The sequence below is a fragment of the Adelges cooleyi genome, unplaced genomic scaffold (genome assembly GCF_023614345.1).
Source record: "Adelges cooleyi isolate 19-005CV unplaced genomic scaffold, UGA_ACOO_1.1 ACOO_flye_CR_arks_rails_tigmint_CR_PRNA_9, whole genome shotgun sequence".
Taxonomy (NCBI): Eukaryota; Metazoa; Arthropoda; class Insecta; order Hemiptera; family Adelgidae; genus Adelges; species Adelges cooleyi.
The window spans coordinates 17,405,993-17,431,147 of record NW_026096579.1 but is presented as its reverse complement, the minus strand read 5'-3'; the positions used below and the strand labels follow the sequence as shown (position 1 = coordinate 17,431,147).

General features: G+C 28.4%; 2 protein-coding genes across 7 annotated transcripts; one reads left to right on the top strand and one right to left on the bottom strand.

Moving 5' to 3' along the window:
- Positions 1-3,454: 3,454 nt before the first annotated feature.
- Positions 3,455-6,892, bottom strand: LOC126846221 (tetratricopeptide repeat protein 5-like). 2 transcript variants are annotated; one of them, XM_050585480.1, is made up of 10 exons: positions 6,582-6,892; positions 6,104-6,247; positions 5,868-5,997; positions 5,575-5,792; positions 5,269-5,508; positions 5,141-5,194; positions 4,884-5,069; positions 4,646-4,815; positions 4,428-4,572; positions 3,455-3,790 (listed from the first exon to the last, which is right to left on the bottom strand). In XM_050585480.1, exons 2-10 carry the CDS (start codon positions 6,233-6,235, stop codon positions 3,677-3,679), a joined length of 1,389 nt encoding a protein of 462 aa, XP_050441437.1. In that variant the 5' UTR covers positions 6,236-6,247; positions 6,582-6,892; the 3' UTR covers positions 3,455-3,676. The 2 variants fall into 2 exon arrangements, with proteins under 2 accessions (XP_050441437.1, XP_050441436.1); XM_050585479.1 differs by having other exon boundaries at positions 6,104-6,250; positions 6,582-6,890.
- A 34-nt stretch (positions 6,893-6,926) lies between these two features.
- Positions 6,927-19,913, top strand: LOC126846219 (phosphatidylinositol 4-phosphate 3-kinase C2 domain-containing subunit beta). 5 transcript variants are annotated; one of them, XM_050585477.1, is made up of 31 exons: positions 6,927-7,050; positions 7,282-7,370; positions 9,460-9,694; positions 9,826-9,888; positions 9,954-10,116; positions 10,659-11,188; positions 11,286-11,452; positions 11,517-11,622; positions 11,707-11,853; positions 12,340-12,569; positions 12,648-12,747; positions 12,814-13,019; positions 13,094-13,304; positions 13,384-13,585; positions 13,653-13,814; positions 13,878-13,993; positions 14,090-14,240; positions 14,313-14,501; positions 15,084-15,309; positions 15,395-15,541; positions 15,613-15,861; positions 16,096-16,225; positions 16,765-16,920; positions 17,029-17,179; positions 17,240-17,396; positions 17,481-17,716; positions 17,788-17,988; positions 18,080-18,279; positions 18,377-18,462; positions 18,559-18,714; positions 19,039-19,911. In XM_050585477.1, exons 3-31 carry the CDS (start codon positions 9,484-9,486, stop codon positions 19,213-19,215), a joined length of 5,226 nt encoding a protein of 1,741 aa, XP_050441434.1. In that variant the 5' UTR covers positions 6,927-7,050; positions 7,282-7,370; positions 9,460-9,483; the 3' UTR covers positions 19,216-19,911. The 5 variants fall into 5 exon arrangements, with proteins under 5 accessions (XP_050441434.1, XP_050441432.1, XP_050441435.1 ...); XM_050585475.1 differs by having other exon boundaries at positions 6,938-7,104; XM_050585476.1 differs by lacking the exon at positions 6,927-7,050 and adding an exon at positions 7,129-7,213.
- Positions 19,914-25,155: the final 5,242 nt, after the last annotated feature.

The window sequence follows — 25,155 nt, the reverse complement described above, 5'->3', positions numbered from 1 at the left end:
ACAATATGTAATTAGTTCACTTGGCTATAACTCCAGTTCAAAAAATGTTATTTTGCTGATATTTTTTAGATCCTAAAAACATATTTTTTGAACATTTTTAATGGCCTATTTTTGCCGCCTAAATTTCATTCTCAGACCACTGTGCGGCGGTCCCGTGAACGTTTTCACACGAATGTACACATAAGTATACCTAAATGAGGTTAGGTAGATTACAATTATTGTATATCAGTACAATATTATAACGTCTACGGTACATTGATGATGATAATAATGATAATTCGATGTTTTTTATCCGGCATTGTAATCTAATAATAATTACTATTATCCACCCTCGTGTATTGGTAAAATAAAAATGTCCACTATACCATCGAATTTCTGTCATTTCCAACAACCTATTATTATCAATGTGATGTAATTTGTGGATCGTGTATAATTATCACGAATTCCAAAGCGTGCATTCGACGATAATACCTAATGATAAAAAAAAAAATTAAACTTTGCATCGGTCGCCGTCCTGTGATATCCGGTTCTCACATGCGGCCACCCTTTCTCTCCAGCACAATGTCACCCTTTTTTTCGGTCATCCCCGAACATAGAGATATATATATATATATATAGGTACAAGCTGTGTAATTATTGCAAGGAGTCGAACAGGGTTTATTTTTTCTAACAATATTTTCGGACGTCTCCCACGCCGTTTCGACAACATCGTAATAATATAGCGATATTAATAAATAAATAATATAATACGCGTTAGCAATTGCAAAATAGATTAGCAATATAGCATATTAATCGGGCAGAGGACTTCTAGCATTGTCATATATACGTTTTGCGCAGCCGTATAAAAAGGCCAACCGTAAAGAAATTTGTTTTAGGTTATGACAAAGCCAAATCTGTAATTTTATGTTGCATATTTAGGTCTTTTTTGCTTTTTGAGACATTTTTAAGGGGGATTTTTTGAACATTTTCTTTAAAAATAATTTATCAAAACAATAATCAGTAAAAAAATTCTAAAATATTGGACATTTTTTTTTAGGGTCAGAAGAATGAATATCAAATTATTAAAAATAAAAAATAAATTATTCAATATACCTACCTTTAATAAATTATACATTAATTACAGTATAATTAAGTCAATAAATAATAAAAGTTTCATAAGGCCAAAGTTGTTATTCATTTATTGGTCGTGAACTCATAGTATAGCGTATAAGTATAGTTTAATTTAGTCAGTAATTTAAGTTTTTATATTTTAAATGTTTTAATTAAAGTAATTAATTTGTTTAATTAAATCGCAAAAAAAAAAATGTTTAAAGCGTATAAATAGTGCATATTTTAGGGGTTTTAAGTGCATAAATGCTTGCATATTTAGTGTTTTTTTAGAGCTACAAGTCCCCTGCCCTACAGGCTACATATTAATAATAATATGTAGTTTAATGCGTTAACAATAACTGCTGGCCTATTCGTGGGGGAGAGACATAGATAGAGGGGCAACCCCCCGGGAGCTTTATTACTAGCATACTACATTTTGTAGTTTGACTATTTTTTTATTAATTTGGCATTCATTCGGAAATGAAAAATTAAAATAACATTTTATTTCCGTCGCATAAGTAAACACCTAATTGTATCAAAAGAAAAAATTCAGTCGAGATTATAACTGCTATACCTACACGGGGCTTTAAAAAGTATTCTCACGACTGCTTTGGAACTTTGGAACTGTTTTATTTTGTTTGTTGATTAAAGTCTAGTCGATTTGCCCCAAGTCTTGAATTTTACTAGTTTGCAATGCTAACCTAAAGTTGAACTTGCATAATTAGTTTTAAATTTAGCTATTCTCTCAACAGTCAACTCCTCCACTGTTACTCTTCAATTCAAGTTTTCGGTTATTACAGTTGTCAATATCTTTTTGTATCATTTTTATATCCACGTCCTTAGTTATTATATAATAATTGGTTGACATTTGAAACCTTTATTTAGGTATACAATTTGTGTTTTTTTTATTTTTGTTCGTTAAAAAATAAACTTATTTATTCTTTTAAAAACTTTAATAATGACAAAATATAAAAATGTACTTTAAATGCTTGTAAGCTGTAACACGTTTAAAAATCAGATGTTTGGAATGAGAAAATAAATTTCCAAAATAGAACAATATTATACAATCATATTTCTGTCCACAGTGCCTGGTTATATTAATTTTTCTCTTCTAAAATATTAAATAACGATTTTAATAACAATTCTTACAAAACTACAACCGAAACAAGAATAAATAGTAACAGTTTTAAAATATAAGTATATATATATATATGACGTAGATAGACATTGTAAAATATGTAGATAAGCGGAGAGAGAGAGGACGTTAGGGTGGACGACCCTACCCTTCTTGCACGGGAGACTATGGTCAAAAACAAGAAAAAAAAACAAACTTATCAAGTAGAACATAAATTTAAGAAAATATGTTCTTTTAATTTCACATGATAATCGTAGATGGGCAATATTTATTGTATGAAATAATTGTTATCTATATCTTGGATAAAAAAGGTCCAATCCTCCAATCAGTAAACCATTAATTTTAAACGTTAACAAAAGAAGGAAATTAATTGTGGTTTTTTGTAAAACCACAATTAAGGTTTTTTTTTTTTATAATTAATAACTATTTAAGAAGACGAGACATGTGCAGTTTTCAGCGTTCAAATTATCACATTTATTTTTATTCAAAAGGTTAGTCATATTTATAAAACAAACAAATCATCTCATTGAAATAACGTCAATAGCGTACAACATGCAATTAGTTGGCAATTAAAAAAATTCATATAATAATATATAATAGCTATCAAATAAACCAAACTTGTTTATTTATTTTTTACGTATTACCATTTAAACGTATCGGAGAAGACCGAGGAGATCTCACCTTGTATGTTTAAACCAGGCTAGCTTAAAGTATCTAGTACCACTTTCCGTTTATAAATAAATAGCTATAGAACCTACAATTTGTTGTTATTATTGGCTGTTTTGTAAAAAAAAAAAAATTAAAAAATTGTTTCATAGACGCGCCAAAAAGTGGTTTTACATAACTTATTTTTATTTTTTTTAAATTATCTTTTACCATAATGATTACGAATAAACTATGTGTATTTAAAAATAAACTACACTTATTTCTTAAATGTGGCAAAGGATAATGTATGTAATTATAAAAATTATATATTTGTATTTAATCCAACGAGAACTAACAAACGTTTCATTTTTAGACTATTCCGTGACCTATTCTACTTTGTCGGTAGCAATAAATATAATATTTACGATAAATTTACTCAACTGACTTAGTTCATTTTTGCTATGAGAATGAATCAATAGCAAAACAATGTAGTTATTTTATTTTATACTTGTAAGTAAGGGTAAAAAAAAATGATCATAATTTAAAATTATACACATAAATAAATATTTTTATATACTCATTATTGTTAATAATTATTTTAATTTTCGATGTACAAAAGTAAAAAAATAAGAAAGGAATAATTAAAGAAGTATACAAATATTAAGCATGAATTAACAATACAATATTAACGACATTTCTTATGCATTAATCGCTACAATAGAGCACGTCGGAGTGCAGTTAATAGGACATCTTAAAATAACAATATTAGTTGATTATTTACTCATTTTATCAAACTAATAACAGCATTTAAAATTGTTTTGACAAAAACTGTGGTTGACATACACATTCGGAGCTAATACACTTCTTGTTCACTATTACAGTCAACGGCAAATTCACTCTGATGCTAGGATAAGCATATTTCTGAAAAAGAGAAATATCACCAATCAATTATAATTGATTGAAAATATATTGTGAACGTTAACGCTCGTAACAAAAAGTAATAGTTTGGTTTGAATAACAAAATAATTTCAAAAAAAAAAAAACAAGAATTTAACTAACACAATACATTTTGACAAATACTACAATTTCTCTATGTTTGGCCAAAGAAAATTTACAGTTTTACTCTTAGCAATTATATAATTGCATTTTTGGTTTATTCATATACTTGATGTGACGTGTCTACCCGCTATGAGTGTAATTTTTATTTAATAAAAGCGTTTTGTCAAAATCAGTGGTTCTCTTCATAATTACGATTCATTGACTAAATATACATAACCTCCTAATGTTTTATCAAAAACTGTCACTATATTGACATGACCTACCTCGTAAACTCAAAAAGAAAGATGTTTGTAGTAAATAAAATTAATTTAATGGATTTAAAAGCAAAGCGGCTTTTTTTTTTATAGTAAAAATATAAGTCTTATCATGTCAATGAAATGTATTATTACTTTTCTTATTGATGATCATTTTTGTTATGAGAAATATAACAGTGAAATTTTTTCCAAAACAAAACATTACTTTTCATGATGAGCCTCAAGTGTCAACGTTCGATACATACCTGGTCTTTATAAGTTGCTTCAATTTTACTCATGTACGGTTCAGGAATAGCAACAGAGTCACCAATAATTGGACCTTTGCCTTGTGCTAAATTATACACAGACACTACGATACAAGCGAGTTCTTTGTCGACCAGGCAAAATGTACTAAAACATTAAGTATTTTGTGTACAAGTCTACTATCAACAAACAAAATAAAAGTTAACCAATCGATGCTTACTAGGGTACGGGTTCTTGATTATACACGACACACACTACCCGTCCACACACTACTTTGTCGATATTTAAACCCACTTCTAGTTGTGATATTGGACTGGGCTTCAACACAACTTCGCCTTTCATTGATTTGATCTTGTCTTTATATAAACCTAGACAACTCGTGTCCAACGACTAAATGGGAAATACAGAATTAATTACTACGTGACTGACACGTATACACACATAATAAACATAAATACATCAGTCATTTGTTTTAATCGCTTGCTCTTCATTTGGCCCTTACGTTGGTACAATGTCTGTGTGGATTTTAAATATTTAATGAGATCTTCCAAAGTATCTTTCGCTATGGTCCACTGTGGATCTAATAATGACGCTTTTTCAAAACTAGCCAGTGCATCAGTGTATATTTCTCCATACTTCAAAGCCTAATTGAAATTACAAAAAAAAAAATATTCAAAAATTGAAATACGACAAGTAAAAAAGTATGATCACTTACAACGCCTCTGTTGAAATGGAGGTCAGCATTTTTAGCTGCCGCCGGGTCTTGAAGCTAAAGACAGGTTAAGAAAAAAAAACATAAATTACATAAGTAGTTATGAATACATTTGTCAACATTAGACTTACTGCTTTTTCAAAGGAATTGATTGACTGCCTCAACAGTTTATCTTCTTGTTTCCTAAAGAACAAAGAAAGATAAGCGTTGCCAAGTATAGTCCACGACTCACCATCTGATGAATCCAATTCAACTGCCTCTTTTGCATATTCAATACCGGCTTCTAAGCTTTCCCTCATGTTTTCGTTGGTCAATAATTGTGTTTCCCTCATAATGATGGACAAGTTACGTAAAATGACTTTGCTTTTTCCCTACACGCAAATAAGAGTTGTACCAAAATAAAACTATTCATGAGTGAAACTACATTTATTACGTACATGTTTCAGTGAAGCAAGAAAACAGTATTTAGCTTCTGAATATCGTTTCAAGTGAACCAGACATTCTCCGAGTGAATTCCAAGCGTCTAAATGTGCTGGATTGAGTTTTACGGCTTTAGAAAAAGCGTTGATACATTCTTCAGTAACCGGATGTATGACACTTCCTGTCTTGCCCAACAAAAAGTAATAATGTGCTTTGTTCTCGGCAATCGCAGATACTAAACCCAAATCAAATTAATAGATGTTATTTCATGATAATAATAGTATTAAAATAATTTATTCCCAATAACTACCTTCATTGTCCTTCATTAATTGGATTACTTGTTGAATTTTTTCTTTTAATATTATTTTATTAGAAGACTGGTTTTCTAGATTATCTTCCAATGAACTTTTGTTAAACGTGTACAACTCTTCAACATTAGCCTTAAAAAAAAAAAAAAAAAAACAAATATACAAAAGTATTGTATTGGTAGGTATTTAAAGTACAATAATAAAAAAACCGTGGACAACACAATGCCATATATGGTACCTGTAAAAGGTTTAGCGTGGGTGTATTTGTATTGTTATCTGACAACGATAGACCGTTGAGCCGTTTAGTGGCCTGTAGGTCATCAAGATCAGATTCATTCTTGATGCCATCTGTAGTTTGAGTTTCGCTCATGATGATCGATACCTACTGAATGTGATAAACAATTAAAATTGTCAATAAATCAAGGTACTAGTCAATAAGAGTATTGAAATATGAATATTAAATAATGGAAAAAAATACAAAAATAAATAAATTTGTCTTGGTGACTATAATTATAGGTGATTATAGGTGACTGTTGTTGGTCATATTTGTTTATACTATTAAATTGTTTTAAAAAAACCAGAATGTATGTAATTTAATTTTTAAAAAAAACAAAATAAATGTTGGAAAAATAACATTTATTATTTCAATAATTTGTATAATTTAATGGCGACTTTAATATTGTAAAAATTATTATTTTACTACATAAAAATCTTACAGCTTTTTCAGTGGGATTTAGTGAGCATTTTCATTATGAAAATGATCGACGCTAAATGATTTACATAGTCCACATCCGATCCGCGTTGGCTGGCAACCGAAATGCAGTAATTTGTAACAACGACTATTATTGTTGTTATTTTTTTTTTCTTCAAGAATTATATTGAACGTTAGATAAGTATTATTATAATGTTTTATTTTAACTTGTAAGTTGTAACCAGGCAGTGGATACAAACGTCAAACACAAACATATGAAAAAATAATAATAATAATAAAATTTGATAGGCGATAGCCGCCGGCGAAGAGATGGGAATACATAATAAAAAAAAATGATAACGAGGATCGTATGGAAGTTTGTAACGATAGCTGCTGTTAAATAAACAATTAAAATTATTATCCGATTCTACAGTATCAACCGCAGCTGTAGTACAAGGAGAATAATTGATACTTGATGATGATAATAATAATAGGTAATAATGTTGAAAAATAAAAATTCTAGAACGGAGTAACAAGTGATAAAAAGTGTAGGTATTTGGGTTTTTTTTTTTTCATTACAAAATAATATAATCAATCAATGTTGTTTTTGTTATTTTCTTTTTTTCCAATCCGTTTGTGAGTTGTGTCATCACTGCTGTGCGTTAAAGATTGATGCTGAAATGCATCTAAATTCTGATCATTAATAATTGTTTTTTTTTTTAAAGGCGTCGATCGCCAATCATGAATTATGTTTTAATTTCGTGTCGGACACATGGAATCGGTCACAATACTCTCGACTAGGAAATAGTAACTAGTAAGTACAAAAAAAAAAACCATATGTTTTTTTATGTGTATGTGCGTAGCTATTGTATGTACATACATTTAGTTTCCACAACAATAATGTTGCTGTAGTTTTTTGAATTAATTAGTAACTTTTATCAAACTTTCGATTGCAGGGGAATTTCTCTGTGTACATACCTTTGTGTAGTGTATAAGGGAAATTGTTTTAACGAACAAATTTACTTACTGAAGTTTGTCTAAAATAAAAATATAATACTTGAAAGTATTTCACTAGTTAGTCGTGTTCAAAAAGTATTTTCCGATTAATCTGTTACTATGAGTTAAACAAAATAGTTTGCTCATGTATTTTTTGTATATAGGGCACCGATAAATGCAAAATAAAACAAACGATATATAAAGATAATGACATTTTATAGAATATTATTATTATACGATTATTATTTATTTGTTATTTTTAGTAATTTCTGATGTATAATAGTAAAATAGAATCATTTATGTACGTCAAATTATTATTTTTAGGGAAACTACTGTGTTTTATTTGGTCGTATTAAAACATTAGCATAAAATACTGACTTATCATTTGTTTTATCCTTCCACATGGCCTTATAATTTTTTGCCTCGGTTAATATTATAAGCTGTATCATTGTTTATAAAACAAAATCGATTACAACTTTTTCAAAATATAATAGTGTTTATAATAATAATTCCATACTAGCCAATTTATTTAAAAAAATACCTACTATTTTTTATAAAAAATATTGTCTAAAAATTATCTATAACATATAATGTATCCTATATAAATGGAAAATTAAAATATTAGCATATTTCTTCTTACTTGTTAGCCACATAAAAAGTACTTAAATTGATTGTTTATCATTGTTTGTCGTTTTTTACACATTGACAGATAATAGCTATAAGAAAATTAAAATTTTTGTCATTCATTATTATCATTATCATTCATCGTTAACAAACGACACGCTATTATTTGTTAGACATATTATACTATTTTTTAATCACACATTATTAGTTTTAACGTCTGACAAAATGTCAGATTTTGTTTATACTGATTACACAGTATAGTTTTTATTGTCTATATAAGATAACTATTTAAAGAATCACTTTTCTTTTTGTTTAAAAAATAAACAAAGTTAGCAACTAATGTTCACTAAACCTTGTGCAACACTTTTCACCAAGTATTATAGTTCATAATTATATAAAAAAAATAAGTTTTTATTTAAAAAACAATTTTTAAATAATAATAGCCAATAGGTTAAGTGTGATAGAATGGGAGTTGGGACCTACTCCGTAGACTAGTTAAAGTAATTGCTGTTTTGATATCAATACATTTAAAAAAATTACACTATCATTTGCAGCTGTACTAATATTTATTGTACAATTGTATAAAACGTGTACATTGAATGAATACAATGAGGATTCCTAAAAGACATTTTAAAATTGTTAACTTTTACAGTTCCAATTTTTGTTTTAATATTTAACTGACCTAGATGTGAAGGTAATGATTTCATTATGATATCTTTTTTTTTTCCAAAAGTCATCATATTAACAATTTTATCCAATGAACCATGTCAACATTATGTTCTTGTTATTGTTAATAACTTTAAAAATATTTTTCATTAAAGCCTTAATTTTTTTTTTTTTTTTATACTCTAATTATATTTGTAAAAAATATCTCTTACTTATGTCTTACTACTTATGATATAATGTATATGATAAAATATTTAAGCATTTACATGTTCGTATATTTTTGTCCGATTATTAAAACAACCGAAAAATTACATACTTTATTGGAGAGAATAAACCTGTTAAAATTCAATAAACTATTTAATTTCTTTCATTCTAATTTTATTTCATCAAAAGAATAAACAAACACATAAAATCAAAAATTCATTTTTTATTAAAACTAATTTTAAATAGAACTGTTTTAAATGTATTATGGAATGAGTAAAGATATACCATGCCTAAAATATAATAGTATTTTTAGAATTATATAAGTCTTTCTTTATCATTCACTATATCTTCAATTTCTCAAATACAAGTTGTTTTTATATTGTGTTGATATTTATCCTGCATTTATATTTTAGTGTTTTTTAGTTAAATACCACAACATGAAGTCAACAGCAAAACCTGATTATGACAGACGATTTCAAGAAGACCTGGAAAAGGCACAAGCGTTGAGCATGGAAACATTGGCTTTAGAGAAGTTCCGTAATCAAAAATTGCAATCTGAATCTCTAACTTATAGTGGAAATAGTACTGTGTGCAGTAGCAGTACGCAAAAATCTACTGTGGAGTCAACTCGATCAATGTCTCTTTCAGGTTTGTTCCAAAAGTGAAATATTTTTTTTTAGAACAGGTGTATGTTGTTATGATCCTTAGGTCATTAACATCCATATAAATACTTGTTACGGTGTCTGGTCATGTATTAATATTAATTGTTTTGTGTTTAGAAAAAAACGTTTATTGCACCGAGCTATCTAGATCGCGACCGAGGCCTGGATCGTTTAACACAGGTATGGCTGAAATACCGTTAAGCATAAACAAAAGTGCAAAGCAAAATTAATGTTTAATTTTCTAGGCGAGCTACTGGTGCCAAGGATAAAACCACCTCCTCGACGTAATACTACTGTAGCCATTCCAAAAAGTAGTACTAATGAGTCAATAAACGATTTAGTCAGTCTTGATTCACCGCCCATTGATGATCTCATGAATAATTTAGAGCCATTCAATTTTCTAAATAGGTAACTAAATGACTACTGAACTATCATAGACCATAGTGTTTTAGGACTAGCTTTGGTGGCGTATTGTTTACTTGTCATATGCTGTACCAAATTTAAATATGATGAATCAAATTAAATAGTTTAGATTGGTTTGCGTCGCCATGACTATATTTACCTACCTCGCCGTTCTATGTGACTAAATTAATCTCTGAAAACTAATCATTGTTTGAATGGGACACACATATCATTGTCCTCTGTATTAAAATTTGTATTCCAAAATAGACTATCTTTACATTTCCTACTAATAGTCCTTCTTTCTATTATTATTATTATTTCTTTCTTTGTTTCCAATACAGTCTTTTGTGTTCAAACAATGTATAATGATGAGTTCTTGAGCAGATATTTGAGAATAGCTTGAGGTAAACATATAGGTTGGTTCGAACCTTGCCATTCTTTGAAATGATTAAATTCTGATTTAGCAGTGTATAATAATAATAAATAGTGTTTGTTAGTAGAGACACATAATAATCATCTGTTTTGCTGACTAATTGTTTTATGTTTAGCAGGAACAATTCGATTTGTGCAAGTGATAGTAACTCGACATTCCAGAATCATAGTGTTATCAATAACACGAATAAACAATGTATAAGTAGTGCTGAACAACCTGTTGCTAGCGGATCGCAAATTCTCCAACAAAATCTAGAAAAACTGTATCAAGGGTCTTTTCCTTCTACAAACCTAACTACTCTTCCATCAGCAGGTTACCAAATCACAGTTCCTCAACAATACTCCCGGCAGGAGATTTCCTATAGTGGCTGGACTGCTAACAATATATCTCACACCAAAGCTTCAAGTTGTAGTGAAAATAACGTACAATCGCAGACTCTACAGGCCGTAGTAAAACCCACTATTTTAGCTTCGTCTTTAACCAAAAAACAAAATAACAATAACCTCATCGATTTAAATATTTTCGATGGCTCTGAAAACTTCAACAAGAACTTTTGTGCAAATGTCAGAACTAGTGTTCTCGAAGCGTTTGACCCACTGCTTTACGGAGAATTGAGTGTAAATACTACGACAGAAACCGATTCGGGTAATTTGAATTAACTTATCGATCAGTCTATGGGGTTTTTTAACAGTTCAAATTTTATACAATATATTCAGTTTGACACGTATATATTTTTTTATAGATAAGAATGGATCGTTTTACGCTACTTACGATCCGTTTGACTACATGTATTCTCCATCGGTATCATCCCAGACATCAGATCCTATATACGCTGCCGTTATAAAAACACCTATCCATTCTCCACCACCGTTACCGCCGAGAAGTTCTCTGACACCTAAAGAATCAAAAGTAAATTAACAACTCTTTTAAATTATAAAATTTAAATATTTAAACTGTGTTTTTGTCTTAAAAGGTTTGCAAAAGTTTGACCTATGAAAATGTGGGGTTAGTTAAACGATCGTCAGTGCTTCATGATCCAGATGTTGTCGCTTTTCATGCTATGGTCAAACAAATTAGAAGTATGTTGACAGTAATCAAGTATTTGAATATTATTATTGTTATAAATAACGACCAATATTACGTTATACATTTTGTATTTTTAGAAAAATTTGTCTACACTGATTTGAGTACAAATGCTGGTATAATTGTTTGTTCTAAATTTGAAAACAATCTCCACGAAACGACCAGTACCAAGTTTATTGTGCATTGCGAACCAATTAGAAGTACACCGATTATATTTACTTGTGACGGTAAATTCACTATTCATTACTTAAAAATAGAGACATACAAAGTCTGAGATTTAAAAAAAGGAGATCATATTATATTTACAATTGAATTGTAGTTGTCTAACTTTTGTGTGAAAGAAATGTTTTTTAAATATGGTTTTATTTGCTGGATTTAGGTTAACGTAAATGTAAATACGTACATTTTGTTTTAAACAAAATAATACTTGCGTTTGTCACTTAATTTTTAGTATAAAAAAAAAAAAAATCAACGTAAACATACAAATAAATAAATAGTTGTAGTTTATAACATTTTTTATGTTAACAGGTTAACATAAAAACATACTAAATTTTCAACAAAGCTATTTAAATTGAACACAGTGTTTACCAATGTTATTTGTAAAGTTAATATCTATTGCTAAAAATATTATTATTTTATTTTTTTTTTTTATATAATCCTTAGATAGACTTAATAAACACAATTACTTATATGTATATTTTTTATTAATTTAGTGGGAAGTAGTGTAGAACATGTAATATCACAAGTAATTTGTGAACTAGAACTTGAGGATGCACACCATACAGACTATTTTCTTAAAGTTAAAGATTTTTTCGAATACTTGTTACCAATGAATACTCCGATTATTAATTTTGAATGCATACATGAGTGTATAAAATTAGATGCAGACATTGAACTCAGTCTTGTTCATAAAGATGAAGTTATTTGTCTTTATGCTAGACAGGTAAATAAATAAATATGTAATAAGTATATTGTATTTTATATATGACGTGCATTTTCATACCACCCATTTTGTTTTTAGTCCCAAGACGATGTTTGTGACAATGAGTTAGTGCTAAATGATTTATGCCCTAATGAAGTTTCACAACCAATTACGCACGACACTCTTAAAATTCTTCTTGGTACTATATTTTTTTTTTATAATCTATTATTTAACCGACTTAATTACTATAATGACATTTTTTTAGATACACTCGATGGTGAAATGCTTAAAATACAAGATCATGCTGTGTCGCTGTTCAAAAAACGAACTAATACGCCATTACAGCCAAATGGTGTACAGCAGGCAATCAAAGCGTTGACTGCGTTTTTAGGCAACATTGAACCATTGGATATAACGTTGGCATTGAACAATTTTATTTTGTCTTGTAATGAAATATCGAATTTCACCCAGGTTAAATTATAAATTAGTGTATGTTAATAATTGTATTCGGTCATGTAAATGATGTATGTCTTTGGGATTTACAGCAAGATTTGTATGGTAAAAGAACTGAAGTGATCATGGATGATGGTTCAGATTATTCGGTAGTGAGGTTAAAATTCAACGAATCTGAAAAAATTGATTACATTGCTGATTTATGTTCAAAAATTAAAGAAAACGTTCAAACATTAATTGAGAACTATTGCAAAGCTTTCAAAGTAGACTTTCAATTGAATTTCACGTCTTCTCAGTTGTCGGGTAAAAATCTTTTACGACTTTTCTTGTTATTGCCGCGTTGATGTTAATTATACCCTTTTTCATTATTATTTTGTAATAGGGGTTAAATTGTCTTCCGAGGTGCTGGATAATGTAGTGGTGTACATTAGTGGGTTACATAGATTATTTCCATCTTGGAGCCATGATGAATATTTGGTCGCTGCTCAGATATATCACGGAACTAGGCCGATCGGTAGTACGGTTCTTTCCAAAGCTGTTGTAGCAGAATATTCGTTATACAAACGGGTGGTGTTTGATTCATGGTAAAATAATTAACATGTATTTTATGCGTTGTTGTAACAGTTTAGCTGACTCCATTTTGATGTCTAGGTTGGAGTTTGACAATATGAGTGTGTGTTTATTACCCAGAGAATGCCGTCTGGTTTTAGTTGTTTATGGAAGAACATTTAATACGGAAGGTCAAGATACATCGGCTACTGTTTCTCAAACCGAACTTGGCTGGGCTTCATTGCAGTTTTTTAACGTTGAAGGGTTTGTATCTGATTTAAATTTCCCATAAAATAATAGTAAACTAACTGTGAGTTTTGTTTTTAGCGAATTTTCTCAGGGCAAGCATTTACTCTCACTATGGCCACCGTGCGCGGACAAACGTCTTGGACCAGCTCCAGCTCCGGGCACCCATCCTTATAGTCACTCCCACCCAGTTCTCAGTAAGCAAATACTGAGAATACTAAATGCACTTCTTATGTGCTTTTTTTTTTTTTTGTTATTACCTATGTACAATTTATATAAATTCTAATTTGCAGGTGTTGATATCCAAGAGTTTGATTCGACAATAATGTTTCCTGTATTTCAAGACAGTAATCAAATCGTTAACGACAGGTTTGATTTCAACAGTTTGGATCTGAACACTCAAGAACAGTTATTAGATATAATTTACCAAGATACGTTTACTAGGTAATAAATGGTGTTTATTGGTATTGTGAGTTTCATAATGTAAAATAAATAAATAAAATGTATTTTTAACAGGCCGTTATCAGAAGACAGAGAAGTGTTATGGGAAAAGAGATATTACTTATTATCAAAACCGGAAGCACTACCCAAAGTGTTGTTAGCTGCTCATAGTTGGGATTACGCTTGTTTGGCCGATTTACATTCTATGCTCAAAACTTGGGCTCCCATTGATCCCTTAGACGCCTTACAGTTGTTTTTACCATGGTAAGAATGATGCTCATTTGAAACCAATTATATTAGTTTTTTTTTGTTACATAATTTTGGAGTATTAAGAAAGGAAAAGGTAATTGGAGTTGTAGTCAACATTACAGGAAGTCAATTAAAAATTAAAACTTACATATTATTTCAATACCTCTTACGAAAACTAGTATGTTTTGTTTTCTTTATGAAAATTAAGACATTTCAGATAACTGCCGCAAATACTTTTACATTTCAAAGTAACCTTAAGACAAATAACTTAGTTCAGTGTTTCACTCTTAACAATTAAGTACTTTACTTAGTTGTGTAAATACAAGACGATCAACTTTTAAGTATCCACTCGTTTTTTCAAAAACAAGTGCATTTTTATGTTTGAAAAAATGTAAATAAATGTTGTTTTAATAATAAAAGAAAATAATTTAAATATTTTCAAATTTAAAGTGAATAAATTTAATGTTTTAAAAATTATTTGCAATAATTAAATAGCAAAATTAAGAAAGTCACTCGATAAAAAAAATGGTCATTATGGTTTTTTAAAGTTTTGTATGTTACATAGATTACTACTCATTTTATTTATTTGATAAATAGTTTTCCTGACAATGAAGTACGTCGTCTAGCAGTCAAACGGTTGAAATTGTTGAGTAATGACCAACTCGTAGATTTTCTTCCTCAGCTGGTGCAAGCTGTTAAACACGAAACTTATGATAACTCTCCTTTAGCCGAGTTTTTGTTAGAAAAAGCTTTGTCGTCACCCATTATTGCTCATACCTTGTACTGGTTACTCATGCAGCCCCTTCCTGGCCAATCACCACAAGTGAGATAAACTAAAAGAGATGGGTCTCGAAAATGTTATGTTAATGGGTTGCTTGTATGTTAATGTTATGTGCATTTTCATTTAGAACACTTATGACGTTCAAAGTCCCGATGACAAAACCGTGAGTGAAGCGAGGTACTTCAGGAGGTTGCAGTTACTTCTTAGAGCTTTGATCGCAACTTGTGGACAATCTCTTAGGAAGTGTTTCATGTCTCAACAGCTTTTAATGAAGGTTTGTTGAAATATTGATAAAAAAATTACTGAAAATTGTTAAATTAATAATATTTATAACAACGATTGTAGGAACTTTACGAATCTGCAGAAAACCTAAAAGCTAGTAAAGAATCTCATCGTCTCAAAGTGCTAGTCAACGATTTGTTAAATATAAATCAGAATTTAAATGACAATCCTACTTGCTTACCGCTTAGTCCGAGTATCCAAGTCAACGGCATTCAAACCAAGTCGTGTAACTACTTTCCCTCCAATACATTGCCGTTGAAAATTAATTTTACATCTGTGATGCCTAACGTCATTATTCCAGCTATTTTCAAAGTAAGTGAATTACACATTTTGGAACATCTTGTTTAATGCTAACAAAGTTGCTAACTTGTAAATTAGTAATTAAGTAATGTATTGAGTTTTAAATATTTCCAAAGGTTGTAGTAGTGGAGACGTCTATGGTATCTTAAATATCACATCAATTTTGGTTATAATTTTTTTTTTGTGTTAAACAGTATATTCTATTATTGTTTTTTTTTTTTAATTTCTATTACATTTGATTTTTAGGTAGGAGATGATTTGCAACAAGACATGTTGACTATCCAGATCATACGAATAATAGACAAATTATGGCTGAAAGAAGGACTAGACTTAAAAATGGTAACGTTTAAATGTGTTCCCACTGGAGAAAAGAGAGGTAAATGTATTTTCTATGATGACATATAGTATATGTGTTACGTCAATTACTTAGAGCTTATCTTCAATTTAAGTCGTACGCATTAATTAATTTGAAAAACTTGGTGCCTACGTATGTAGATAATCGATTATAACATTGTCTGGTAAAAATGGTATTGATAATTGGATGATGTCTATAGAATTGTATCGCTTTTGCCCTTTTTTCTTTCTACCGTCCATTTAATTCTTCATTGTGCAATATAAAATTATTAGCCAAAACATACAAATATTAAAATACGATGTTAACTTATAAAGATAATAGTACACACGTAATTTTTTTATTAAAAAATGTCACTTTTTATTGAGGAAAACCTAAATTAATTCATCAACTAACAAGGTAATAAAAACGTTTATTGTCAAATAATTAAAAAATGTTATCAATTTAAGGTTTTGCATTAAAGTGTTTATTTTTAAAAGTAATTTACTTTGTGATCACTTTCAGTTAGAATAGTTTTTAAGGACTTATGTTTTCATCAACATTAATTCCGTTTCATTTTATAGGTATGATTGAAATGATAACAAATGCAGAAACTTTAAGAAAAATTCAAGTTGAATTGGGATTAACTGGTTCGTTTAAAGACCGACCTATCGCCGAATGGTTGGCGAAGCATAATCCATCTGCGCTGGAGTATGAAAGAGCTGTTGCTAATTTCACTGGTAACAATTATAAAATATATTTTTTATATTTTTCAAGTTGTTTCATTTCCTGAAACAGTAATTTAATAATAAAAAATTTTAAAAAATGTATAAATTTAAATAATTTAGCGTCGTGTGCTGGCTATAGTGTAGCTACTTATATTCTTGGAATATGTGACCGACATAATGATAATATAATGCTGAAAACCACTGGACATTTATTCCATATTGATTTTGGAAAATTCTTAGGAGATGCTCAAACATTTGGGAATTTTAAAAGGTTGTTAACAACAAATCAAACATAATATTTAACTAATGTTAAAAATGTATACATTTTTAGGGATCGTACACCGTTTGTTTTAACGTCCGATATGGTTTATGTAATAAATGGTGGTGATAAACCGACCATCAAGTTCCATCATTTCGTCGATGTTTGCGTTCAGGCATTTAATATTGTTCGCAAACACGGAAATCTGCTGCTGAACATATTTGGACTGGTACCATATTACCGATGACCATTTTTTTATTACCCTTAATATCGATATATAATGTATACAATTTTTTTTTTTTTTAATGTTTAGATGGCTTCTTCTGGTATACCGGGCGTGACAATGGATGCAGTTAACTATGTACAAAAAGCTTTATTGCCAGAGTTGTCAAACCCAGAGGCCGCAGCATCTTTCGCTCGCATGATCGAAAATTCAATTAAATCTAGATTTACACAGTTTAACTTCTTCTTGCACAATTTGGCACAAATGAGATTTAACAGTGAACAGAATGGCACCGAATTATTGAGTTTTGTACCAAGAGTTTACACGTAAGTCAATTCTAAAGACAACACTGTATAAAGACAAATCAAATGACAATTTTTTTGTTTTCAAATTAAAGGATGGCGCAAGAAGGGAAAATTAAGCGAGTTGACGTATATGGCTGCCAAAAACGGTACGATCCTGAAAAATATTATGTTTACATTCTAAAAGTGTTCAGAGAAAACCAAAGAGACCCATCTTATCTTTTCCGTTCTTACAAAGAGTTCTCTGAATTTCAACAAAAGTTGCTGCTTTTGTTTCCATTGGCCAAATTTTTAAGGTAAGCTTATTTAAAAAAAAAAAAAAACCTTGATGGCATAAACACAGTGTTAATTAAAATTATTTATTCTTGTTTGTTATATTTTTTTTAGTTTATTAAATACCAGCATTCATATGGGACGATCGCATATTAAACAAGTAGCAGAAAAAAGACGTATTGAAATTCAACTATTTTTGAATACTTTATTTCAAATGGCGCCAGAAGTCGGCCACTCCGATCTCGTCTACACGTTTTTCCATCCTCTTTTGCGAGACCAACAAGAGGACAGTATTGAAGACACGAAATTGAAAGGTACTTTGACATTGTATATCAACTCTGTTAACATTTATTTATATATTACCATTTAGTTAATTTATTTATTTATTTATTATCGTAATAACTCACTCAGAGCCTAAACAACCAGCATATGTAAGAGAAAATCGAATACGCGGACAACTAAAACTGACATTACACTATCAACGTGGAGCGTTCATGGTAAGTATTTACTTGAAAAAAACGTTTTCGGTTATTTACAATTTTATTTTACAATAATATAATATGCTAATATGATATTTATTTATAATATAATAGATAATGGTTCATCATGCTAAAGATTTACCACGTATAGCAGGAAATCAAGAACCGTCAACTTATGTAAAAGTTTATCTATTACCTGACCATAATAAAGCAACAAAACGTAAGACCAAAGTTGTTAAGAAAAATTGTTACCCGTCTTTTATGGAAATGGTGTGTAAACATATATATATATATGTATTTTTTTTAAAAAAACCAACATAATATTGACGCCTCTTACGAAAATGAACACGTTTCTCTTTTCCCACAAAGACTAACACCTTTACTGGTTTGATTGACGAAAATAAATACTTTATTGCCATAATTAGTAGTTTATGTATTAAAATGTATTTTCATTAAACATATCAAACGTCGTGTTAGCCTTTATAAGGAAGTATATGTCAGTTAGTTTTCAACTAACATGTTTTTGTAAGGCGCGTCGCTATTGTTATTGGCTTTATCTGTTAAGTATTAATATTTATTCATTATGATTTTTAGCTGGAGTATAGAATGCCATTAGAAGTTGTACAATATAAAACTTTACAAGCCACCGTTTGGAGCCATGACGCGCTACAAGAAAATGAATTTTTAGGAGGTATAACTATAGAATTGAATAATATTGACTTATTGTCGGAAACCACATTATGGTATAATCTGTCGAACATGTACAGATAATGGTGCTTAATTACATAATGGACAGTGTAATCTTATTTTGGTTGGAACTTTTAAATATATAAACAATTTTATTTTAATTGGACTTAAATATTAGTTTACGTATGTATTCAAAACATTTTTTTTTTTAGTAAATTAGCAATAGTTTATTATTGAGGAAACCAAAATTTACCTACTTTTTTTCGTTATGTTGTTTTATTTTTTCTTCTGTGGACTAAATTTTTTTTTTTTGGTGGCGGGAACAAATGCACTTCTCTTTGTTTATTTTTCATTTGAGTTATAATCAATATGAATTTCTCTTTATTGTTTTATTATTGTATTATGGAATAATCTCTCTTTATATTTCTCAACATAAATATCGAATTTAAAACCAAGCATGACTCGCTAGACATTTTATAGCAAAACGATACTTAAATGATGCATTTTTATAGGGTTATTTTTTTATTATTAAATTTAAACGTACGTGGCTCTTATTTAATGTAAACTGGAATAATTTTTGATACTTTTGCATTGAGTCTCGACCGTTATTATACTTTTATTTTAACCATTATTTATTATTTTAAATTTTTTTATCCACTATTTAATGATACCAATAGCTGAATTTTACACAAGTGTTTGTATTTATCGAAATACAATTATTATGATTATTTAATATTATCATCCTTAATATGATAAAAATGTAGTTCAGTTATATTCTGCAAATGATAAAAATGATTAAATAATTTGTTAATAAATATTAGTTTGTACTAATATCATAACTGTTTTTTTAATGTAACATTCGATCTTAAAATTGCATTAATTTTGGTTATAGTGAAAATTTAAACATAATTTTTTATTATTGACACTATAGTAGCATTTAATTAATTTCAATTCGAAACTTAAATTGTTAAAAAAAAAAAGTTCCCTTTTTATTACATTTTAACATAAAATATTTTATTTTAGTTGTAATTTACATTGTATAATGTTTCAAATTGTTATTCAATTATTTATTTGGTTATTTATTGCATGATAATGACAATCGCCAAAATTATTGATTATTATACCCAAATTACGCAAGAAAAAATCTGAATTTTTAATTTCCCTATTTAGATAAACTAATAATGTTAAATAGTTTTATTTTAACATTATTTACTCGAGAATTTTCAAGGGGGGTTTATTTACTTTTGTAAATAAAAAAAAGTTAAATGTAATGCACTTTTCTGTACAGTAACTATTTACTAACAACTAACATTTTGCTCATTTATAATTTACATTAAATATTTCGCTTTATCCTATAAAACGACATTAGTTTAAGCAATATGGCAGTCTAAAAATCTAAATATTTTTTTTAATTAGTTTGTATTATTGTTTTTTTTTCTTATGGTATGTTACATTATTGTTGTGCTTATTGTTAGTAGAAATTTTCTATTTATATCAATTACTCGTTAAAGTATTGAACATGTATGATTATGTCGTTAAAACGAAATAAGACTGAAAATTTCATAAGCATATAAAGGATTTTTATGTTTAAAAAAAAATGTTCAACAACTACTCAAAAACCAGTGATTTTTGTTCTATGGCTGTTGTGTGAAAAAATGTTAATGATAAACATTTCAATTGTATTTACTGTCATATAACTATTAATGTTTTTTTCTTATATTTATTATAAATATTACCATTTTATTTTACATATCATAAGTGATATTATTCTAAACAAAAAAAATATATATTGCTTTTATCCCAATGAGATAATTTTGTTGTGCTATTGATTATTGCTTTTTTGCAAACAAATTTGTATTTTTTTATTTTACAACGCAATATAATTTCACTTGTTATTATAATGTTAAATGTGGCTAGTTATGAAGGATATTTTTGCACCTTCTGCTAGACAATTATATTTAATCTTTGCTTACTTTAATTTTTTTTTTTTGTTAGTTATTTAATGTATATGTGTACTGTTTCATTGATAACCATAACATGGTTATTATAATTTATATTGTTACTCCACTATGTATATTAATTATTGATTAGCTTTTATAATGTTAATAAATCATTTTTTTTCTCTATATAATCCATTTTTAAGTTTTATTTTTTTAATTTAATAACCATTATTTTAATAATAATAAATTATTATTGAAATTACAACTTTTTATTTGTTTTTGATTATAATTTACCAAAATATTTCGCACTTGTGCAAACATTTTATCAATTATGTACCAATCATTGGTCAATAAATGTTCCGATTTCAATATTAGTAAGTATTTAATATATTTTTTTTAACAAATTACGATGTGTAATTTAATAAATAACGAAAACCTAGGTTCGGAACTATTAATTTTTATAGTTTGGATATTTTTTAGGATAATGTACAAATCATCAAAGCAGCGAGCTTTTAAAATATAATTATAAATTCTTTGGAGTTTATTATAAACGCTTTATCTTAAAGGCAATACAAACGCCCCTAAGTGTTTTTATTTATGAAATATTTTTGTCCTTGACACATGTACATAATTCTTTAACAAAGAAAAGAAAAACAACAGTGGCATGGCGTACGCGAGAGCCAAGAGGTCTTTCTTATATGGACTGACGTCAATATTAAAGGCAAAAAACATACATATAGTAGTCACGGGTTAAAAAAATGAACGTTTCCGTGCGAATTAGGAAATGGAAAATAACAATTGTATAAGCTTCTATCTACGATTAAATTTACCCCTGATGTTAACTCTTAATTATTGATACTTTGAACACCAAAATATTGTTGACCATTATTCATGACATAAGAACACCCTTTAGGGTACTCGACTGTGTGTTTATTCAAAATTTAATCACAATTTGTTTGTGACACTCAATTTAGGATATCTTGTTGATATCTATATCTGTGACTACGTAGGTAAGATATAGCCTAAAATATAGGTATTTTTTTATGTCGCAAGTGCCGTAGGTTTTGTTTTAAAAAATAATATATCTACAAATGTGTTTAGCTTATAACGAGGAACAACTTATTTAGGAGTTGTCACTACCTATTACATTTATTATGTGGTCAATGGTTATATAGCATCGACCTTGTTGTAGTGTAGTGTGTACCTAATTTTACATATACTTGGGGTTTTTTGAACATATTACCTACCTATATTTTACACAAATTACTCGTTTTATAACAAAAAAAAAAAAAATCATTAAATTGCGAAAAGTATTGTCTGTAGTAAAATTATAGTGCTGTTTTAACTTTTATTACAAAGTAGTAAGTAAAAACAACTTCACTAATATGTACTATATAATAATATTACGACTCAAAATTACATTATATTTGAATTTTTTGTGGTAATAATAGTTACCACAAAAAATTAATATATATCAATTTGTTTAAGTTACCAGAATTTATTGAGGTGATATTGTCGTGGAACCTTTTCTTAATAGAACGCCACAATACCTATTTATTAAAAAGAGTAAACAATATTGAGATTTCTTTGTTGGTATTCTTTTGTCTAACTATCATATCCAACTTCCATTGGAGAAAAAAAATGTGTTGTCTATAAAACCTTTGTATTAGTGTTTCATATTTATGCTTCCTTGATTAGTCTTTCAACAATAAATTTTACTACCATTAGCAAGGTGATGATGAGATTTATTAATGTTTTGATAATTGGTGGAAACCGATTGTAGAAAAAGTAATTAATAAAAGGATTATTGAAGGAAAAACGAGGCTTCTTCCAAGTTCCATAAGTTCCAAACATAATGTTTTTCATTGTATTAAAATAGCCGTTGTACTATCTATCCTTTGTTTTTTTTTTAACTGATATTCGGTTATTTTGGTGACTATATTAAGCGTACTTTTTACCTATCATTCTAATTTTCAGATATTATGTCCTAGAATATCTCCTAATATAAATTTAAAAAATACTCGTTGAAGTTAAATCTGTCTGTTTAAATTCGTAAAAATAGCAATGCTTTTATAGGATAATCTCAAATTTGATTAAATGTATCCGCAGATGTTCCAGAGTTATCTGACTTCAGAAAGGTTTTCCTACAAAAATAAATAAGCCTTATTTAACAAGGTAAACATTTTTAGTGTTCAGTTTTAACAAGCCAATGCAAATGTTTTTATAATAATTACTGATTTATTCAGTCTTGCCGGGTTAAATATTAGTGATTTTTCTACTTGGACTATTTTTAAATTTGTTAAAGAAGGTATAGGTTTATAATGCATAACATTATAATTAGAAAATTAATAATTCCATTAGTAATAGTTCACTTATATGATATTGTGTGAAAAGACGAACAATAATATTTCAATAATTAACATTTGGAGATAAATGCTGAATCATATCTTTAATTGAAAATAACAATTTTTATGTAGTATAAATATATAATTACATTATTATTTGTAATTCATTTTCGCGGTATTTACATCAATTAATATTTCAAATGGTTTAACCTTGTAATCAAATATATAATAATCATAAAATAAAAATCTGCATAATTTTATTATATTACAATCGTGTGACCGTTTGCGCCTTTTGTTGAATTCTTCGGCCAAATAGTAGTATGTTTAATTTATTTTCACATGATTTGGAGTTTTTTTTTAAATGCATTCACATGATATTCTTATTATGTAAAATATATAATATATACAGTAAGGCGTACAAAAAAAATATTTTTTTTTTGTTTTTCTCTTGACATTATGTTTCTTGGGGTAAAATAATATTTCCCTATTTTTTTAGATTTTTAAAATTAATTTTAGAGGTGCGAGCATCAGTTTTTCAAAACATTGATATATATACCCTTAATAGTACCCTAAAATAACTTTTTTAGGGATGTAAAATATTTTTAATTTATTCCTCATTTAGTTGCGAAGAATTCCGAGATACTTACATAACACATTATTCTAACAATAATAATTTTTTTTTTTTGATTTATTGTTAGAATAATGTGTTATGTAAGTATATCAGAATTCTTCGCAACTAAATGAGGAATAAGTTAAAAATATTTTATACCCCTAAAAATAATATTTTAGGGTACTATTAAGGGTATATATATATCAATGTTTTCGCAAATTTTACGTTCTAAGGCCTAAATTAGTTGGATAGTAGTTTTTTTTGTAAAAAAAAAAATACTGGTTTATTCCTCTTTCTCTAATGATGATTTTGTATACAAGCAACATTTGTTTAAAATTTATATTTATACCTTAAAAAATTAAAAACTAAAGAAAAAGTAATTTTGTTTGGAAAACTGATGCTCGCAACCTCTAAAAATAATTTTAAAAATCTGAAAAAAATAGGGAAATATTATTTTACCCCCAAGGAACATAATTTCGAGAGAAGAAAAAAAAAATTGTTTTTTGGTACACCCTAATATACAGCAATATTCAACTAACCACATCGTATATACCTTTATAGTTCATACATGTGCCCCTATAGATAATAAACATCTAAAGCAGAATGCTATGTACAGTTTTTAGTTTCATCATTATTGTTCTGGAAAATCCCAGGGACATAATTGAGATTTAAGTTGTGTATTATATTAAAATGTATTTGTATTATTCCTTATACTTTATCTCAAAAAGCTTACCGATCTCAGGAAAGTTCAAATCTTAATAGGTAGTAAGTACATTTTTTATTTCTAGATCCGCCTCTGATGATAAAATTGACTTTTAACTTTGCTTTCATTTCCTACTAGTTATCGCCTAACCTAGTGTGGATGTTATGTTTACAGTCGTTATGCTAAGTCGTCACGACATCATCAGCTATTGATCTATGTATAACATTAATATGATGTCGAAAATGTAAACATTTTTAAAAAGTAAAAATCAATCAATTGGTATGACAACAAAATCCTCGACTAGGTAAATAGCGTCGAGTATAAATACACAATGGTAATAGTAAATAGGTAGGTATGATGGTTTATAACCAAAATATGAGTTCTTATGAAACGGCCGGCGTTCCCTCCGCCATACAAATATGCCGC

Excerpts from the sequence above, each read along its gene's own strand:
- LOC126846221 (XM_050585480.1), bottom strand. The coding sequence starts at position 6,235 with ATGAGCGAAACTCAAACTACAGATGGCATCAAGAATGAATCTGATCTT. Across the intron at positions 5,793-5,867 it reads ATTAATGAAGGACAATGAAG|TATCTGCGATTGCCGAGAAC; the intron begins GTAGTTATTGGG and ends ATTTGGGTTTAG. Across the intron at positions 4,816-4,883 it reads GATTAAAACAAATGACTGAT|TCGTTGGACACGAGTTGTCT; the intron begins GTATTTATGTTT and ends TTTCCCATTTAG.
- LOC126846219 (XM_050585477.1), top strand. The coding sequence starts at position 9,484 with ATGAAGTCAACAGCAAAACCTGATTATGACAGACGATTTCAAGAAGAC. Across the intron at positions 15,310-15,394 it reads TTCCTGGCCAATCACCACAA|AACACTTATGACGTTCAAAG; the intron begins GTGAGATAAACT and ends ATTTTCATTTAG. Across the intron at positions 18,280-18,376 it reads TGAAGACACGAAATTGAAAG|AGCCTAAACAACCAGCATAT; the intron begins GTACTTTGACAT and ends TAACTCACTCAG.